General features: G+C 39.0%; 1 protein-coding gene across 1 annotated transcript in view; it reads left to right on the top strand.

Moving 5' to 3' along the window:
- Nucleotides 1-22,013, top strand: part of LOC135703712 (roundabout homolog 2-like) — a 356,656-nt gene that overhangs the window by 267,476 nt on the left and 67,167 nt on the right. The window contains exon 4 of the mRNA XM_065224996.1: nt 9,549-9,651. Coding sequence (XP_065081068.1) covers nt 9,549-9,651 — 103 coding nt within the window. The remainder of the gene's footprint in view (nt 1-9,548; nt 9,652-22,013) is intronic.

Here is a 22,013-nt window from a genome sequence, read left to right as displayed (position 1 = left end):
AAATTTGTGGGACCTGAATGTGAAGTTATGACTAGAGCTCGTCTTCCGACAATACGGCAAGTGCTAGCTACCTTTTACTACCAGCATCGATCCGCAAGGCTTCCGGTCAGATTGAGTGCTAGAAATACCGCTAAACAGGTGTTGTACTTCTGGCACAAATCAAAAATACCGGTAGTTTAGGAAATTCACTGTATTAAGAAAATTGAAACACTGTATACCGAGTTGTTTGCAATTTGCAAAAATATGAAACGGGCAAATAGCAAATTTTAAAACCAAGCTTGACGACTTGTTTGACATTGCAAAGAGCATGGCAATACCGGAAATGGAACGAAGCGCCCAGCAAGAAACGGATCCTGATGAAGACAGGCGATTCTCGAAGACATAGCATTTCTGAAGGACCAGAAAGATGGCCAAAGACGCGTAGGTTCCATTGCTGGCATCGATGGGCTTCTTGCTACCAAAATGCAGAAGAAGGTGGCAACAGTGAAGCGTAAAGAAGAGAGGCAAAAGCTCTTGGCAGAACGTCGAAGAAAAAGTGAAAATAAGTTGACAACTGGTAATATTTAGTTTCTTTGCTTGATTACAGTGCAGTAAATTTATTTCATTATAGCCGACTTCGTAGAACTCGACCTATCCGATGATGAGCTTGACGATGCAGACAAGCGTGTGGAGCATCGCTCACGACGAGGAACTCAAAATGTTGTAACCCCAGAATTATCCCAGGCTCTTGATGCAGCAAAAGTCAGCACAGATTCTGGCACAGTTATTCTGGCAGCAGCTGCAAAATCGTTTGGGGTTGATCTAGGGAATACTAACATCAACCGTTCCACTATGCATCGATTGCGTGAGAAATACCGGTCTGAATCGTCCTTGAAATTGATGGAGAATTTCAGTCCCGATGAAATCCTTACAGTTCACTGGGACGGTACAGTGGTGAGTTCTTTGATAGGGAAGGAACTGATTTATCGCCAAGCAGTACTTGTGACAGGAAAAAGCACGACACAGCTTCTTGGCGTTCCATTTGTTGAAAGAGGAACAGGAAAAACCATCGGAGAAGCTGTTGTGAAATTGATTAAAGCTTGGAACTTAACTGATCGAATTAAAGCTATGTCCTTTGACACCACCAGTGTCAATACAGGTATTTATGATATCTTTTTAACTTTATTTACACACTAGGTCAGTTGCTCAAGTCGTTACTTTCCTTTTTTGCTACTTAATGATTTTCAAACACGGTTACTAATTAAAGGCTGGAAGAACGGTGCAGTTTCGTGGATAGAGCGCCAACTTGAGGCGAACCTTCTATGGCTACCCTGTAGGCACCATATTTTAGAATTAGCCCTAGAAAGTGTCTTCCATACCATCATAGGGCCGACAAGCGGACCCGACGTTATTCCCAAGCAACACCATTTGTTTCTCAGCGAGTAACAACAACCTTAGTGTGACTAATAGACGGTCTAAATTAGGGACAACGCACCGCATATAAAACTTCATTGTACCTTAAAAAGCGCAGAAGGTGGAGTCTCTTTGCAACTTATGTTTGTGGCATAAGGTGTTGCAAATAAGGTGCATAAAACATGATATTTGAATGACACAAGTTGTAAATGAGGTTTCAACTGACTTAACTGCAATGTTTCACTGAAATATTTAAAACTGTACTGTGATGTTTTCGAATACATGTAAATGACATTCAAGTTAACCACATAAATGTATTGGATATTTTTGTGAGGTGATACGGAAAAAGCATACTGATGTTTTTATTCAGACTGCAAAATCAGAGATGACAATCGTAGAAAAAATCATTGAATAAAAGTATGATATTAATTACTATAAAATATTGATAACTAGTCTTTTTTCTTCAAACGCATCTAGTTTTATGGTGAAATTAAACATTTTGCTTCGATTAATTATATACGCCTTCAAAAACTTATAAATTGATGCCACAAATTTGCAGCTTGAAAATATGTCGAAATAAAAATTGATCTGTAAAATAAAATATTTATACTCAAACTATTGGAAAACATTACAGCTGTAATAAGTATTTCATTTTTTTATGTTAATAGGGTGTGAAACATGAATAAATTGAAAAATAAGCTTATTATGTTTATTTCTGGTGGATTACATATGGCTGCCAGTCTTACCAACAGCATTCTAATTGTGTACATTGCGGGTCAACATGTTCAGTACAACCATATTTATTTGTATGTGCGGTTGTGTTTGCGAATGTGATTAATTTTTGGTTTAATTCTAACCGAATTAAATTAGCATGATGATGAGTTCTTAAAACTCAAAATCATGTTTAATAAAAGCAATAATCAATGATATGGTCAGTGGTCACTCTACATAATGTACCCAGGGACTTTTTCGGCTCTGTAAGGCAAGGCAGCGCTCTGTTGGGAGCCGATCACCGAGAAGATATTTTGACAAGCTGGTAGATGCCACACCCCGCCACATCAGTGGGCAACTAAAACACATTTACCAGACCCCTAGCATAGTTAATTTAAAATAAATACTTTACAAGTAACAATCAATCAAGGTCTATTAAGTGATCAGCTTTATTAAACCAAATAAGCGTTTTTTTATGCAGTACCGATAGATCCTATTAATTTTAATTTTTTATTGAACGCAAAAATGCTTAAAAACTAATTTGAAGAAGTATTTAATGCATATATTTAAACTAAAACATATTTTTTAAATAAAATAAATGTTATTACTTTTTATCAATTTTAAAAATCAAACAATCAAGTAAATAAGTACATAAAATAAAAACAAATTAAAATAGCCGCAAACCCCTACTGCCTGATACTAAAAAATGATAAAACTTTCATAATTTCGTCATTTTTTAACAGAATATTTCTATCTATCCATTGCAATAGAACCGCAAACGTCTCAAGTTTTGTTGAGCATTGCAGTATTTAAAAAAAAATATTTTGATTTTGGGGGTTTGAAAATCAATCGAAAGTTTACCGGTTCCATTTTTTTCAGTGCGTTTTGATTTTTCTATTAGGAAACCATCCACAAATTATGTAAGGGTTTTTGAATGATCATTAAATCCCCCTCCCGTCCTTGTTAGACTCTGTTAAATTTGCAGTTCGCAACCCTTCCCCCGAAAGTCTTTCTAAGATTTTAAAATGTTCAGAAGATCGTTAGATATCGATTTGGGTAAATTTTTACATGCATTTGCGCATTTAATGTATTTGGAGGTGTTTTGGCATTAAATCACTTAAGATAAAATTAGGTTTTACACCTACTAAATTTTATGAATGAAAATGTCAACCCTCCTCTCCCCCCATTCCATTAATAAATTTGTAGAGGATCCCAAATGTTGGAAAAAATATGAATAATCCAAGAAAATCATTTTATCCAAAGATTTCATAGAAAATTAGCATGTAACAATACGCTTTCAATATCGTCGAAGAAAATTGGACTCCCAACAAAAACCGAAAGGTTGATTTTCTGCGGCTTTGAGTCCATCTTTGTGCGATGATGTCTGAAAAAAAAATGTAGTTACCCGCCAATATTCTTTAAAAAAAATTAAAAAACATGAGCGGTTACAGATTCAAAAGACGGTCGTTGGAGATCAGTTGTGGGACTCGTATGACTCCCGGAAACAAGAAACAAAAATTCAACTCCAAATAAATATACCAGCTAACTGCTGCGTATATTCAATCTCTGGTCAGTACATAAATCCTTGCTTTTTTACCTCTTGGTCGATCATAATATTACTATCAAATAATTAGTAAATGGGATCGATATTTCAACGCTTAGAGTTCATACTTTAAACCCTAAGGATTTAAACTCCCAGTTTATTGGGCGAGAATTAAAGCGATTTCACTACGTTGATTACACAAAACCGTTAGACTTCTTTTCATTATCATCCAGTCATCATTCACTGATTATTTTTTTTAAATAGCTTATAATTATAAAGCAAAGATTTCTATCGAAATTTTGACAAAATACAAATCAAAGCCTTCATCTGAACAACATTACACCATAAGAAAATAGAGTCACCCAAAACGGAGAACTTAATATAGTTCTTTAATGTCCTGCACCGATCACAAATCAAAACGCCCTCTCATAACCATTAACAAGTGTAAAATTCTGAATTGATTTAATTTTTTAATGTTTGGAATATTTGTTAACATTTTCCTTTATAGCTACATAATTTCGGCCGGTAGTGTACGGTTCGTCCAGATATAATCCAGCTCACTGAACTGTTGCAAACATGTTAAATAGTACGTTACAATAACGTAGCTATTTTTCAAGACATCATGAAAAGTTTACAACAAGTATTTTTTACGTTGCAGATGAGTGGATATTAAAATTAATGATTCATATTGAACTGCAACAACACCGCAACGATTTGTCAACATAACTGCACCATTACGTATTATCGATGGTATCCATGTTCCAGTTATGCTGAAATTAAGTATCAAATGCGTAGTTTGAACAATCATAGAATTTGTTGAGTATGTGCGTGCTTTAAACGTCACTTGTCAGTAGCAATGTGACATCGAGTGGTAGCGGCATCGGTGCAGCTCCTCCGTCAGCAGTCATCAGGGTTCAGCATTATAAGCCACTAGTTCTGGCGATCCACCCGCTATTTGATGTTGTTTCCAGTTCGCCAGCAGTTCCGGCAAATACGAGCTCCGTCTCTAACGGATCGTCAACGGCCACATCTCCGTTCGGCGGTATCAATATATTTGCTGCCCCCAGCTCATTCAACAATCAATCTATCGTCACCTCAGGCTTCTCACCGTTCTATTTAGCCCTTTGGAACACCCGCTTGGTTGAGAGACTACGGCCACGCCAGCCGCTGTTGTCATCGTTTTTAGCCACCATCGTCCCCCGCCATCCGTAATCCTATCGTCCTCGTCGTGGTCTTCCATTTCCTATGGAGATGTTAGCATATGCCATACGATTTCTCCGCTTTTGCCAATGTTGTCCAAAAATATTTTTCAACATCAAAGTGACAAGACATATTTGAGCCATGGTAGATACTAGATGGTCACAACAAACCTTTACAGTGACAACTTGATTCAGTTGGTTGCAAAACGAAGTTTGAAAACTTATAGATTCATACGCTTAATTGGAACAAGATTGCAAATAGGTTCTTCAACACATCTTGGTTCGTCAACTTTTTAGTAACATTTCGAAACAGTTGCTCAATAGGTACAAAAAACATATAGTTCACACTCTGTTGCACCAAAGTTTTAAGAAACATAATGTTTTATGGAACTCCCATTCAACAAACACAACACAAGTTAGATTTGTTGCTCAAGTGTTTCATACAATATCACGTAGCATATAACTTCATACCAATTTGAGTGTAACATGTTTGCTCCTCCCATTTGAGGCATTATTTGACAGGTCATCCAAGCAGTACATTGAAACAGTTGAGTTTCATTATTGTAACCTAAAGTAAATGAAGCAACAAAGTTGAACTTTGTCGTATCAAGATGTATTCCCTGTACCATTTAAGGGATTTCTGGGCAACTTAAAAAGAAAAATAAAAGAATTCAGATGTTTTCTGTGTTGCTTGGGTTATATTCAAGCAATTTCAAAGCCACTGGAAGTCAATAGATAAGGAAAAATACGAAGTTCCGCTGACATCCGAATTACCACATTTTTTGAGAAATCGCATAACTCAAATTGCAAGCTTCGCGGAACACAACATCATTGTGAGTATTTTATTAACTCATATGATAAGAAAATATTTTTATTTCAATGATATTTCGTTGCTTGGACAGCCGAGGGATGATTACCGTGAGTTTCTGGAACTTACAATCATTTTTTTGGGCAAATTTCCTCCAAGAGGAATTTATTTCCGTGCACCGGGACCTGTGCATACTGCGCGCTGAATGGCACGGGCTATATACAGTCTAAAGATGTATCTCTTCAGGGCGCAGTTTCATCTCCACAAAGATCCGGCCGGATTGCTTGTAGTATGCGCTTTCATAGTTGGAGTGTATGTGGAAGCGTGGTTTTCCGCACCCTTCGCTGCATCTGCTCCTAGCAGTGATCTCAAGTTTATAGCGGATCTTAAGGAGTTCGAAAATTTCAATCCAGATGCTGCTGGTGCTGCGCAAATAAAATTTTCAGGCCATTTTTGGTATCTAAGTGAAGAACTAATTGGTCTCTCTGTGTTTGACACTGGCTTATCTTCCGAAGAACGAGAGAAGCTTGTCCAATCCATTCGAACAAGGCAAGGCAATGATGATCCGACAAAGAAACGGAATATTCTTCTCACTGAGTTGAGTACAATTTCGCTGGACCAGCTGGCAACTACCAATACTGTGGAATTTTTCAGAGTATTGAGGATTGATATCAGCTTCTTCGATGAACCAGTAAGTGAATGGAGTACTAATAAGGAATACCAAAAAGGAGAAGAAATCGTTACTCTGCTTCAAGTGGTAAACGACCACGCAGAGAGAGCAATCAAATTGATGCAGGATTATAACAGAAATGTGACAAAAAAGAAAAAGGCTTCCAGAATCTGCTGTTAACTGTGGAAGATTTGCGGAAGAAACTTCCAAATAAACAAAAGACAACAATACAAAACTTTGTTAATAAGTAAAATAAATTAATTTGATTGCCTTCATTACTTTGCTTTAATCCACTTTTGAAATAACGACTATATTGAACCAAAACACATTAAATGGAAAACATATCGCTTAAAAACTACACAAAAATAATTATTATGCATATACACTATGTTTTGAAAAAGTTGCTTACACCAAATGAGATCAATCTGACGTTCCATGATCTGTTTGAGGAATACCCACAACCGATGTATTTTTACCTATAACGCATACACTACGGAAGCGTGCTTCCCGTGGCATGGGGGGTCTCCTACACTACCATTCATTTAGAGCCGATGAGCGACCTCTAAACGTTAACGTACGAACTTCAAATTTTTATATGTTTGTTTTCTAACCAAAACGAACATTTTAAAAGCTTGAATTTACAAATTTGTCGAATTTCAGAAAATAATGGACGGCCTAACGATGGTAATCCACGCAAAACCACCTTCAGTGGCTTGCTCGATGGCAGATCATGCGTGAAGAAGTCCACGTTGTTGTCCTTGAGGAAACATCCAATTTGTTTGTACTCCTCCTCATTGGCACGTTTAAGCACCATTTGTTTCGTGTTTGCAAGTTCAAGTAATCGTGCCAGAACGCGAGAAGGTGGCGACACTTCCACGGCGCAACGCGAAAGCACAAAATTAAACAAAATCGAACCGAGATCTCGAGCGAAAATACTAACTGAACAGCTCAACAGTCGAGCAAAGAATGAATGAATCTGAGAGCAGAGGCCTGAGAGGAGTTGTGAAAGCAGCACTGTTTTATAACTTTACAGGTTCAAGCAGAACGATGTGCAACCAAGTGGTTCTTGATTATTTATTTTTTTTTCCTTGATTTCGTTTTCCGTGCTGAGCACCAATGCTACCGACGCCAGGAAGGCAGCTCTCATACCTGGACCCTACCTATCGACCCATCAACTCATGCACCGGGGACCAACGGTTTTACTTTCCGCAGTGCTAACCGTAGTTGTCTCTCACTCCAAAGAGCCTGAGTTCAAACCCAATCGGTCCCCGTCTGCAATAAGCCCCCGTTTCTAACTACGCCTATTAAATTATGCAAATATTTTTGAATAAGATGAGACACCGAAGTTTTTGAATAATTTATCAGAACATACAAAATCGATAAGATAAGACATTCCGAAATTATTTCAGTTTGCAATCTGACTTCCATTGTTACACCGGCAGTGTTGGCAGAAAAAGTGGTTTTTGACATTCGATTCAAACCATAAATATATGAAAAGTTATAACTTTTTTTGGAGACATCCTCCGGCAAAGTTGTTAGGCACTTCCTTTTTACATGATTTGTTGCATGGTTCAAATAAAATAGTGCTCTCTACTGAAGAACAAGTAAAACACTTGGTTTTCCGGGGGGTTACAATCAATCATCCTCACATTTTAAAACAGTTGTTTGTGACCTCAAATAAAATCAAAAAAAATGTTATTCCCGCTTGACGTGCTCAAGTTTGCATTTTTCCAAATAACGGTGACCAGAGCTGGTAAATATCACGGCCGTCATGTGAAAATGAGAAAACAGGTCCTCTCACTATCACGAGACGAAACTACCTATCATTAGCTTTCTTGTCATTTTCCAATTATCAAGCACTCATGAGAATAATTCTAATGCGATTTTAACATCTACATTTCTAACTGATTTAGATTAATTCAAGCAAGAAACCGTATGTAATCGGTAGGGTGAATATATTATTACGATTTTCTCGGTACAAGTAACTTTAAAAGCAATAAATGAGCTAGTAATTACGATGATCACAGCACTGTCACGTTTTGTCATGACGAAAAATTCGATGAGATTTTGAAGAAAATCTCTATCATCGTTTTCTCATCCGATGATAGTGACAGAAGTATCTCTGTAAATATCTCGAGAGATCTTTCATTGAAAATGACATTTGCCAGCCCTGGACCTTGATGATTATCCTTACAGTTTTGATAATAAAATTAAAATATTTGTATTTTAATGTTTTACCACCGATTTAATCTAAATCTTCCTGCTAGCTGATTCAATCCCACTTTGCGTGCATCCCATTGACGCCATATACTTTCATCCATTTGAATTTTGATGCATATTTTTTCTGCGAAGCTGATCTGAATTATGCAAAGTATAACAGCAGCAGCGAGAACCATTCCGAAGCGATGGCATCCAGTTAGATTTTTTTTTTTCTTATGAATGATGGAGGAACCCTAACGCTAGGAGTGCTGTAAAAAATGGAAAACTCTTTTTTCCACTAGCCTTTCTTGCCCGTGGCTCAGCGTAGCACATCCACTAGTAAAAGCTACGCGCTAGAAAGATTGCTAAGAGGAGAGTGCAGCCTGCTGCATCCTCCGCATCAGCTCAGTAATTCCGTTTAACTGTCGCCTTGGGTAATAAAATCATTTGCTTTCAGGGTGCAGTACTGCACTAAAACTGGGACGATGACGACGACGCAAGGAAGTCATAATGTTGCCACACCATTCACCAGTGAAAGATGAGATGCACGGAGGATGCATTTTTTTTCTCAATATTCAGATGGTCTTTTCGTGTCCGTGGTTGCTAAGGGATTGCTGGTAGCATCCCAGACTCCTAAAACGCTGACTTTCGCAGCGTCCAACAGAAACTAACAATGCTTTCCTCATTGAACCCATCTGAATTGAGGTGTTTCTCAAGCACCACTTCGATCCCCAGGCAGTCCTTTTCCCGATTATTATTTATGTTACCATCACTGAAGCGTATTGACGTAACGTGATGCTGAAATATTACTCTTGCACAACGACGTTTCCACTCGGGCAGGACGATCGATTTATACCCTCTATCACGGATTTACATGCTTCTTGCCTCGTTCATTTTTTCGTTCCTCCCTACCGTCAGGACAACTACAACTCATTTCGACCTTCAATATATCAACCTGTCCACCCCGGACTGGCCTTCCCCATACTTACTAATGCACAACGTCGTTTTTTTTTTTTAATTTTCCAGGTCGTGCACTCACGTCGCGAAAGCGACGCCGGAGTCTACTGGTGCGAGGCCCGCAACGAACTCGGAGTGGCCAGAAGCCGGAACGCAACGCTGCAGGTTTCAGGTAGGTGGGATAAGGGACGTTCGGTTTTAGGACGTAAATCGTCTGCATAGAACGAGATTTTCGAATGACAATTTCAAACGATGGTCGGTCCTTCGATTTTGTCATTTGTTTCCCAAATGGACAGTGAAAAAAAAGATTGTAAAATCCTCGCTCTTTTGCTGTTCTTTGAACGCTTTTCACTGTAGCATTCGATGCTTAACTGAATCCAAATTTGCAGTTTGTATCTAGTTAATCGATCAACAAGAAAAGGAAAACCACGTCCAACCAACCAACGCAACGCAGGCAGTCATGTTCAATTTTCCACTCATTCAGGAATTGAAATTTGTTCGCTTGTCACAACCCAACGGAGCATAGGTCAAGCCCATCCGTTTCGGAACAAGAAGTCATGTTCAATTATTTACCATTGAAACGCAGTGCTGTGTAAAATTTGTTCTACAACCCCACCGTCAACGGACGCAAACGAGTTCCATGAATTACATTTATTCGCATGTACTTACCCAACTAGTCGGCATTGTTTGGTGGGTCGGGTCAGGTCCGGCCTCCGCCAATCTTCGGAGACCACGACGACGACGTCGACGACGATGAACGTTTCTTGCTGCTGTCTTTTGCAGCCATTCAGCCGGGCGATGCAAATTTTCCAAGAGCTGCTCGACACGGCTTGGGTATGCTAACGACACAACCTAAACATTACCTACTGCAACCCCGAAGCATAATCCAATCGAGCTCGCTGTTGTTGTTGTTGCACGGCCATAACAAGAAGCGGACCGGAGAAAAGGATTATTTTATGCTCAACTTGAGATGGTCCTTGAAGGAGAAGTGCTTTGTTGGATTTCTATATGGAAAGGTTCAGAAGCTATGACTGATGAATGGAAAAGAAATCGATGTGATCGTTGAAATTTTTGATGGGTATTGAAGAAGCTCGATTTGATTGAAAATTAAATTTATTTTCGAGGGAGAAAGCAAGATTTCTACTTTAATTTTTGAGCCTGGAAAAATCTTTTTGGAATTGTGGTAGGTGGCTACCTGGGATTTAAAGGAATTTACTGTCTCGAAGTCTGAAGATATCTCTCCTCTGAATCTTGCCTGATATTCATAAGAATTCCTACTGGAATTTTGCCTGGGTTTCTAACGCATTCCCAGTAGGTATTCTGAGAGATTTTTACCAGTAATTATAAATGATTCCCTCCTGTCATCCAGAGAAAGTTATTCCAATATTTCTGAGCAGTGCTTTTGTGGTAAATTTAGAGCTGGTTACTCACTGATTTTGCATATGTTTCCACCTCATATCTATCAGGAGGACCCATAATATGAAAAAAAATGTATAACTGCATGTACACATAATTCAGCACCCTCTTATTGAGTCTGGTATACGGGTAAAACTTTTCTGCAATTAGCTTGACAGAAAACTCATAACTTCTAACATCTAAAATACGCAAAATGTAATCAAGCCTCTAGAATAGGCTCCTAGAATAAGCTTTTCAAAGAAGATTTTATAGAAAAAACTACTAAAACTTCTTCTTCTATGGTAAGTGAGTCAGCTTTGGCTTTAGTTAGTAAGCATATTTAGTTTTCAAATTTTATAAAAAAGAATTCCCTATGTTGTAAAAGTAAACCATTGAATTGAAGTTAAGGCCATTATGAATATTAAAACGATGCGAAATCTTTTAAATTTGAATCATCATAATCTTAATAATTAATTTAAAGCTTCTAGCTCCAGCGCCAGTTTTGGCATCAATTGTTTCCTTATTGGCCGTAGGTTTTACAAACGCAACGCAACGCAATTGATCTCTTATTGCCTTAGTGATTATTTCAACGGAGCATTTCTGTCATTGCTAAAAGATGCAATGGAATCAAAGGTGGTTATGAAGTTCATTTCACTTAAGAGGACCATTTGGATACTCAACAAGCTTTTGGAAAAAGTTCGAGTGATATTTATTAAATCAGATTGACGACCTTAGACCTTTGTGTATGATTTTTGAATAAAATTTTATTCATATTTTACAATCTACGAGTTTATTTCTTGTCAAAGACTAAATCGACGCCATAAGCATGGTGTACACATTTTCATCAGTGCTCAAAACCGGCAGGTTCAATTAGTCATTTTCATATGATTATGAACAGTTATCCGGCTCATCATTCACTGCCTCGTGTAAGTCTGAATGTTTGGGAAGTAAACGAGTCACTGACAGCAGAGCACTCAGTCAGTACGTTTATTCTTCCGTACATTTTCTATGGAAAAATGCCTCACTTAGATGCTGTGTGAGTGAAGGCATGCGGTATGAGTCATTTGTTCGTGAGTGACTGAATGTGTATTTGTTGGCTCTTTCTTTTTCGTTGTCTTTTACCGTTTAGTACATACGGTCTGGATAGTGGAACTGACAGCTAGAAATCTAGAGTGTGTGAGTGATGTAGTGTTAATGGTGCTGAATGTAAACATAAACAAAGCAGAAATTAATATGAGAATAAACTGCCAGTTCTGCTGTGATCTGTCAAATTTTATTGGTAAACAAAAAAGTCAGCTGATCGCAACTGTCTCGTGGACAGCCTTATAGCAGTGCTATCGCACTCAGACAAGCAGTCAATAACTTTACACTCTGTTTCTAAGCAGTGAATGAATTTAGATTTTACATGAGATAAAAGTAGTACGAACCCAAATGATTAGGCTTTTTAATGGATAGTTCTGGATTATTATATCTCTATTATAAAACGTATTTTATTTATTAGGATTTGTTTGCAGATTTGAGAACCTGTCCCGAAGTAGCTACATTCATTGTTCATATATCCAGGAGTTGTCAGATGGGGAAATTCAAAACTCAGAATCTATCTGAAAGCGGAACGCCTTGCAGACGACGACCTCGACAACCTTCTAATCCAACAGGTAGAATTCTCTGGGATTGTGGTAACGTCTCAAGGCGATCTTTATCGTAGAACGGGCTAATTCAGACATAGTTTACTGAGTGTGGAAGTGTGAGTTTTGTAAGCTTGCTGCGGTATTCATCGGTAGTACTCAGTTCAATTCGTGATCCTATGCGGCTTGCTCAGCGACGACCTTAGCGGCGTTGGGCAATCAGCCTTAACCTCCATTATATCGGTGACATAGGTAAGGGGTTTATTTCCAGGTGTTGAAGCTGGAATAAATACGAATAACTCTGAACACAATTGTACTTCCATGGACCTAGGGACCGTGCAAGATTTGAACTTCTTCCTTTACGGTGTAGTTTTTGTGGGGATCTAGTTTAAAATTGTTCATTTTCACGTTGAAGAAACGGAATTGTTGAAAGTAACAAACCAACACTATTATAAGGATAACGGCTTTTCAGTCAAACGGATAGTCAAAACTCTACTATGTTTTATGTCCGACGTTTCGGCCTTGGGTCTTGGCCTTCTTCAGGGGATCTATAAGTTTTTTTTTAATTAATACAACGTCGGACATAAAACATAGTAGCATTTTGACAATCTTTAGACTGAAAAGCCGTTATCCTTACAATAATTTCTACTGCAGTCGTTTCCGAATTTGAATATATCAAACCAATACTGTCAAAAGCAAGGCTGCAAATACTCATTTCAGCTAAAACATTTTTTTTTTAAATTATGAAATAATTAGATGCTATGATCATATTTTGAATTGGTAAGATATAAGCAAGGTTGCAAATACTCATTTCAGCTAAAATAATGATGTTCGGAATAATAAACCCAAAAGATTGTATGATGACATGTTTAACTTGTAACTTACATGAAGAGGTTACAAAGTATGCGTTTGAAACATAAAACCTGTAAATTTTGCTTTCCATGAGTCACAATCAGCGATTTGCTGATCGCTGAGTGAGTGAGTGAGTGAGTGTGTGAAAAATCGCTGATTGTGACTCTCATGAAGTGAAATAAACAGGTTTAATATGTCAAACACATTCTTTGCAACATCTTCTTTTATCTTACCAATTCAATATACGATCATAGTATCTAATTATTTCATAATCTAAAAAAAAACATTGTTTTAGCTGAAATGAGTATTTGCAACCTTAGATACAAGAAGAGGTTGCAATGAATGTGTTTGACATATAAAACCTTTTTATTTCACTTCATGAGAGTCACAATCAGCGATTTATCACACACTCACTCACTCACTCAGCGATCAGCAAATCGCTGATTGTGACTCATAGAAAGCAAAATTTACAGGTTTTATGTTTCAAACGCATACTTTGTAACATTTTATTGTAAGTAACAAGTAAAACATGGGCCGGTACCGGTGGTGTAGTGGTAAGCGTGACTGCTTTCTAACACTCCGATGGGTCTGGGTTCAATCCCAGCCGAGGTCGGTTGGCTTTTTCTGAGGCATAAAAATCTCTGGTCACGTCTTCCTTCGGAAGGAAAGTAAAGCCGTTGGTCCCGGCCCATGTGTGTTTTGAATGGGTGCGATATCCTACGCAGGTGTGGAAGCTGCCTTCCTGTACATTCAGTTGCCGTCAATGGATGGCAATCGATGTCCGTCGGTGATTGGCACTAGATTGCGGAACAGAGACCGACGAAGGAAAAAAAAGAAGAAGTAAAACATGTCATCATACCATATTTTGGTTTTATTATTCCGAAAAACATTATTTTAGCTGAAATGAGTATTTGTAACCTTGGTCAAAAGTACCACGCACAAATCATATGCCAATTAGCGCATACTACACACTAACTTCAGTAATTTTTACCGGACTTTCAATAGCTGAACTGTGCGGTAAAAATCAGGCATTTTAATTCAAAGTTCAACAAGGAAAACTTCACCACAATGGCAAGACTCGATTATTTTAACAAGGCTGACAGTGTTTTTTACATTAAAATTAAGTGAAACCGCTTTTGAAATAAGGGTCAAAGTTTTATCGAACGTTCAGCTGTTGAAAGTTCGGTGAAAGATTACCGAAGTTTCTAAGTGGGTATGATTAAATGCTGAAGTTTTTGGTTGCACTATAAAATCATGAGATAAAGTGGAAAATCGTATTTCAAAATTATTACTGAACTTTCATCATCACGTTTGAGCATTAAAGATCATCAACATATTGCACTTTTTGATGACAGTATCGAAAATTAAGCAAATTAGGGAAGTACTATTTGAAGGTAACCATTAGTAACCACCATTACATGCCTATTTCAAACAGAATATCTTCTGAAACTTTGAAGAAATCCTGCCTAGTGTTTGTATGACAAAGGTCGAAAGACAAGAGGTCGGATAGAGAAAAGGTTGAATGGACAAAAGGTTGAATGGACAAAAGGTTGAATGGACAAAAGGTTGAATGGACAAAAGGTGGAATGATGAGAAGGGGGATAGAAGATCGAATTAACGGCGCCGGTGGTGTAGTGGTAAGCGTGATTGCCTCTCACCCCAGCAGGCCTGGGTTCAATCCCAGTCGGCGCCGCCGGGATGTTCTGAGGCATAACATCTCTGATCACGCCTTCCTTCGGATGGGAAGTAAAGCCGTTGGTCCCCGGTTCATGAGTTGATGGGTCGATAGGTAGGGTCCAGGTGTGGGAGCTGCCTTCCTGGCACGTCGGTAGCATTGGTGCTCAGCACGGAAAACAAGATCGACGGAAAAAAAAGAAGATCGAATTGACCTCAATGATGATTAGTGGGACAAAAGGTCGAATGTACAAAAAGTCAAATGACGAAACAACAGGGGGCAACAAGTTGAATGAACATAAGGTCCAATGGACAAAAGGTCAAAGGACAAAAGATCGAATGGACAAAAGGTCGAATGGACAAAAGGTTGAATGGACAAAAGGTTGTATGGCAAAAGGTCGCTTGGACAAGAGGTCGTATGGAGAGAGGTCGAATGATGAGTAGGGGGATAAAATGTCAAATAATGAGAAAGGACATAAACAGTCGAGGGGCACGCAATACAAAGAATCGGTGCGTTGAAGTTAAAATCCAATTAAAAGTACTTAAAGTAATTAATGCGTTTTGAAGTAGTACTTACGGTTATTAAAATTATTTATCCATTATTAATGTAATTAAAAGTATTGAAAATGTAATAAATTTACTTTAATTACGAAATAACAACTGTAATTAATGGAGTTAAACAGTAGTTAATGTTCTGCATTGTGTAATTAATTTAATTAATGCAGAAGTTAATCGAATTAATTTAATTACAGCCGTTGCCTGCGATGGAGTTAAAGGTTATTGCGTGGCCCTAGCAAAAAGTAGAATGGACAAGAGATTCAATGCTGACAAAGGGTACAAAAGATCGAATGATGAGAAGGTGGACAAAAGATCGAATGGATAAAAGGTCAAGGGATTATTCAAAGACCAAAAGGACAAAAAGGACAAAAGATCGAAAGGACAAATGGTCTACTAATGAGACGGGGGACAAAGGGTCGAATGGTCAAATGGTCAACTGATGATTAGAGGTAAAAAAGGTCGAATGAACAAAAAGTTGAATCATGAGGAAGGGGACGAAAATTCGAATGTACAAAAGGTCAAATGGACAAAAGGTCGAATGATGAGACAAAAAGTTAAATGGACAAAAGGTTGAATTATTCAAAGATGGACAAAAGGTTGAACTATTCAAAGAAGGCTGAAATAAAAAGGTCGAATGGAAAGAAAAAAGTCGAATGATAAAAGGTATAAGGTGCAAATGGTCAAATGGATCAAATGTCAAATGATTAAACAATATTTTTCTCATTATATAGATTAGTCCATTCGATCTTTTGATGAGCAGTGCTGAAAACAAGGAAAATATTGAATGCAATCTGCAATAAACTTTTAAACAGTTGTATTCAACATCAGTCGGATAAAAAATCAAAATACATCAGGGGTTATAAGAAAGAACGAGCAGAGATAAAAACTACGTGGTATTATATAATAAATGTTATTTGTTAACTGCCCCAGGAGCTTGTGTTTTGTGTAGGAATAGGAATTTGAGCAGGGTTATCTCTGTTTATACTCCTTAGTATGACTATGATTGCCCTGAAAAGAACCTTTTGATATGAATTTTAGTTGGGACATGTTCAGAAATTTAACTCTTTTGGAAAATCTTGGTGGCCCTGAAAAGGGCCGATCGTAGTACAGGCTTAAAGCCTTTGGAAGATGATGATGACGTGTAGGATCAGCAAATCGGACCGGAAAATCCCATATTCTTCGGCTCACAAGAGTCTCGGCCCGTCTGCTGCTGGATAGGAGTTGAACTGGTGTCCGCAGAATATCAGTAGCCACCCAGCTAAAGCTCCTCCCCTTTTAAGTTTTTCTGGTTAAACTCCTTCTCTCAACAAGTTGATAAATCTTAGTCTTTAGTAGAAAGACGCTCAACACTTTTTTCGGCGTATTTATGATCCTGTTTCACGTCATGGTTCTTCCCTATGCCTGTTCAGATAAATTAATACTTTCATTTATGGCTGTGTTTGCCGTCGAGTTATTAACGAAACAAAAAAGTCGATGAAGATAATGGATTGAAATCACTTACACCCCTGCTTCCAAATTTGGTTACAAAATTACACCTCTGGAGAGCATTTTGTGTGGTCGTTGGGGGCGTGTGGTTCTGAATTTGGCGATGAGTGTGCAAAATGTTACGCAATTGCATCCTCCCTACTCGCACACGCCCGAAGATTGGAGGCGAATACCACTTGTTTCGTCTACTAAGGAATCTCTGATGACAGTGTTGAGGAAGCAGCAATGCTACATCGACATGTTTCGCCTAGAAACGATTCTCTGATGACTGTGTTGGGGAAGCAGCATGTACGTAATTGGTGGATTTGTAAGTTATTTCGACGATTTTGGACAATGCTTAACATTTACCACTTTTTTAAAATAGTTTCTTGTTGTAAAACAACACTTGGAAGCATTTCTATGCGTAGAAATATTTCTGATCGATTGGTGAAAAAATTGTTGAAATTGGTCCATGGGCAGCTGAGTTATTAACGTTCAACATCTTTCATAATTTCGTTACATGTTCCATTTTTGGTTTTCACAAAGTGTACCCCCATATAGAAATCACAGACGTAGTTCTACGTCAAAAGAAGGAAAAATAATGATAATGGGGTCCTAGGCACCCAATAGGTGGTTGAGTGTGATGCGAGAATGATGAATCACATTCTGCTTACTAGGGGAGTTGGACCGTATCTATCACATCACTGCATCGTAAGATTGATGAGGGTAGCATCAAGTCTACGGTGACATAGTGGTGGAGCGCCCGTCTAGCATACTGGGAGGTGTGGATTCGTTTTCCATTTCTAGGCAGTGGTTTTTTTTTCACCATTTTCGCCACATATCTCACTACCCAAATACATGTTCTTGCCTTCTAGTGTCGTTTAATAAAGTTAAAAAAATACTTTCACTCAACAAACTTACTAAACCATATAATAAATAGCAAATGATGCTGTGCTTTAAATGAAAGCAAAACAACTTCAAATGGTACGTCTTGTTGAAAATTGATTTTAAAGTTTCTTGTCGTTGCACTAACGGCTATTGTTTGTTTGATTTGTTTAATACATTTTTCGTCACAGGTCATTCGAGACTTCTGCGGGTTAAGATTTAACCACAAATCTTTCAACGGGAGACGCTTGAATCCTAAACGTGATGAATGCAAACTCAGTTTGATTGATTTAATTAAAAGTACGATTAGTTTTCCGTTTCATTTCACAATCTAAGATTATGCTCTTAGTTTTGCCATCAATCCATACAAATCGAGATCAACTGAAGTAATCAATAAAAAGTTTCATCATAACAGCAAAGCTTCAATTTTTCTTTGATTTTCAGCTTAGCTCGGGCTACCAATCATACACATTTGTTTTGATTACATTCGATCACATTGATGAATTATTCCTTTGCTTTGGGTTTTGCTAGCGTGTCTGAAACTAAAAACTGCTACATACAATCTGATTTAATCCTTGAAGCATGTCTGGTTTGAAATTTTATTCAACTATTAGGAGACTGCTCCTCACGAGAAGTTTCGATTTTTTGTTTGTAAATCTATAATTTTTGTAACATTTGCATTTGTTTCACTCGGTTTGGATACCGTCAATATAACATGATTTTTGGTCAAGTAGTTTCCCTAACTTGATCACGGGATTGAACTTTTTAATCACAGTTTTGCTTATATTAGTCATCAGCTCAGTCGACATGGATATCTCTTCTACTCTGCTTTCATTGCAGCTAAAGAGGCCAATTATCGACAAAGCCGCCGTAATGAGCGATAAACGATGTATCGCGGTGTGTCACGTTCAGCTTTCACATTTCTTGTCCTTCATTCAACACCATCTACTGCGCTGTACTCGGAACAAACCGCCTTTGAACAAGTGCAGCCATTTAATTATACACTTATTCAACTGTCAGCAGACAAAAATGCTGCAAAACAGGATAAAAAAAAACGCACAAAAAGCAGCACAATATGAATAAATCTTCACACTCTTCTCGTATGCAAGCCAACACAACATCCACAACGACGACGACGACGACGCGTCAAGTCATCTGCAAGTCAGAACTCCATCCTCGTATCGTACCAGATCCTCCCACTGTACGAAGTTCACCGAGTTATGAATCGGGTAATTTACGATTCACTTAATTTTATTTCATTTTTAATAGAATAATGAGTGTAATGAAGTCGTTCGCATCATTCATCCATCCATCCATCCAGGCATCCATCGCTCATCGCCTGCGTTCACTGAGATACTCCCCACGTCGTCATCGTCGTTGTCGTCAAAGAACTTGTCTGCTTTCACACACACACACACACACACACACACAGCGACTCTTCGTGGGTATTTAAAGCTAAAATTGAATAAGGCATTTATCCAATTCACATTCAATTCAAAGGAAAAGCGGCGATAAAATCCTCTCGCATCGTCGTCGATGTCGTCGTCATCGTAACGTGATTTGCTAAACGTGCTCGTACTGGCATGTATGGAAAGTTTCCCGAAAAAGTTAAATGAGTTCTTGGATTTTTGATTGAGGCTGCCTGAAACAGTTTTCAAGAAAGCAAACTTTCATCCTGGGTGGTAAACCCATAAATCTACAAAGTAACAAAAACCGCATTCTCCGCAACACGCGGAATCCTCCCCAATGAAGATGCATTCGCTCGGTGCATCATCTCTCTTTGTGAAAAACTTTTCCCACCCGCTCGCTCGCTGCAAACCACCTTTTGGGGTGGGTGGGTTCGCCTATTCGCACACATAATGTTTTGAATAAATTTGAATAACAATCGCACAAGTGTAAACTTTTTGCTTGCATTCCCGGCCGGAAATAGCAATCTTGGTGTAACGGTGTCTATTGCTATACAATCGCAGCACATGCAGTTTGGCTATACCTATACTGGTCTGCGGCACGAGCGAGCGGGCGCCCTGGAAAACCGCCAGAAACAAATTTAATAATTGCACCAAATCTGCATCTCAAACAATTTTGTCTGGGGCCAGAAATTTGCTCTGCAGCAGCGCAGGGTCCAATCAGCAATGTGGTGGCAGCCGCCAGTCAGCAGTTGGATCAACATGGCTGTTGAAGGCAAGGGAGTCTTGACGCCAGTCGCGATGGGTGATGGCAATGGCTATCCGCTATGCGCTTTGATGACGTTGAGTGAGTTGTAAAATTAATGCAAATGAATTGGCATGAATTGTTCAAATGGAATTGCATTTCAGAGATTGCAGGAATAATGCTACTTTAGGATTAACGGACTAGAACGACGACAGGTAGTTAACTGTGGTAGACGTTAAAGGTGATGTGGAATGCAATGTGCACAGTTTTCATTGAAGATTGCACGCAAATGCATCAATTGCTGAAAGTTGTTTTAATTTTTTCTTGATTTCTCATTCCCAAATGGGTTTGAAATAATTTGCTCAACGCTTTTTTAGGAAGAGTGATATTTAAGACTGAAACATTATTCTGTTTCCAGCTGATCTTTTTCCTGGTCCGACGTCCCTCAGGATTGCACCAGCGTCACAATGTTACACCAACTAACTCGGTTCGTGGCTGCTTGTCTCCAATTTCTTGACCATCCCACACTTCCTAGATCTTGCTCCACTTGGTCTAACCACATTGCTCGCTGTGCTCCTCAGCGTCTTGTACCGGCCGGATTCGAGGCAAACACCATTTTTTTTTCGGGATTGTTGTCCGGCATTCTTACAACGTGTCCTGCCCACCGTATCCGTCCAGCTTTCGCGACTTTCTGGATACTAAGTTCGCCATAGAGTTGCGCCAACTCGTGGTTCATCCTTCTCCTCCATACACCGTTCTCACATACCCCGCCAAAGATGTTCATAAGCACTGGTCGTTCGAAAACACCCAGGTCCTCCTCGAGCATCGTCCATGTCTCGTGCCCGTAGAGAACTACCGGTCTTATCAGCGTCTTGTACATGGTACATTTAGTACCCCGAGTAGCACACTTTCATCACAATTAGTTACAGCAACTTGTTTATGACTGAAATAAGTCGTATATAAGTTTCTACAATTGATCTGTGACAAGCGTGCTACTAGGGACGGGGGTGAAGTTTACCCGCCCTCAGGGTCTTCTGAAGTCCGTAGTAAGTACGGCTTCCGGAGATTATGCATCTACGGATTTCTCGCATTTCCGACGTCACCAATGATCAGAGGTACACAAATTCATCCACCACCTCGAACTCATCTTCGTCGATTGTCACGCTTCTGCCTATGCGAGCCTTATCGCGCTCGGTTCCTCCAGCTAACAGATACTTTGTCTTCGACGTATTCATCTTTAATCCAACCTTCTCTGCTTCACGTTTCAGCCTGGTTTACTGCTCCGCCACGGCCTGAAACATTCTTCCGACAATGTCCATGTCGTCAGCAAAGCAGATGAATTGGCTGGACTTATTGAAGATCGTGCCCGCATGTTAAAGCCCACACGTTTCATAATACCTTCTAGCGCAATGTTGAACAGGAGGCAGGAAATACCATCGCCTTGTCGAAGTCCTTTGCGAGTTTCATACTGGTCCGATAACGCACCCGAGATCTTTACGTAGCACTGTTGATGATGCTGTGCTTAACTATATTAACGTCCCTTTAATCCCCTGGTAGAAGAGATAATAGTTCATTCAGGACGGCCAAATCGCAACCAGCTCCCAACCGGTGAGCTTTCCTAAGTAACGAGACGGGCTAACTTAGAGTTGGATAAATCTATACAATATATATTATATGCTCTGTCATCGTCATCCCTGACACTACCGACTTTTAAACAATAGTGTATAAGCGACAACGATGCTCCCCCGTTCTTGTTCGGCAAATATCACCGACAGGAACTCCCTGCGAGCACCGCGTGGAGGTAAGAATAGGAGTTCAGATGCACAGAAGACATAATTCGCCGATAGTCTGGAAGAGCCCGATAACCATGGACAGATGCTCTTATGCACCTGCTTTGCCCGGCACCCCAGGTGTTGTTTATCTCATTTCC

Source organism: Ochlerotatus camptorhynchus, unplaced genomic scaffold, assembly GCF_037179485.1.
Source record: "Ochlerotatus camptorhynchus isolate MF236.1 unplaced genomic scaffold, CSIRO-AGI_Acam_v1.1 ptg000220l, whole genome shotgun sequence".
NCBI classification, from domain to species: Eukaryota; Metazoa; Arthropoda; class Insecta; order Diptera; family Culicidae; genus Ochlerotatus; species Ochlerotatus camptorhynchus.
The sequence above is the reverse complement of the archived record's forward strand: the minus strand, read 5'-3'. Positions and strand labels throughout refer to the sequence as shown.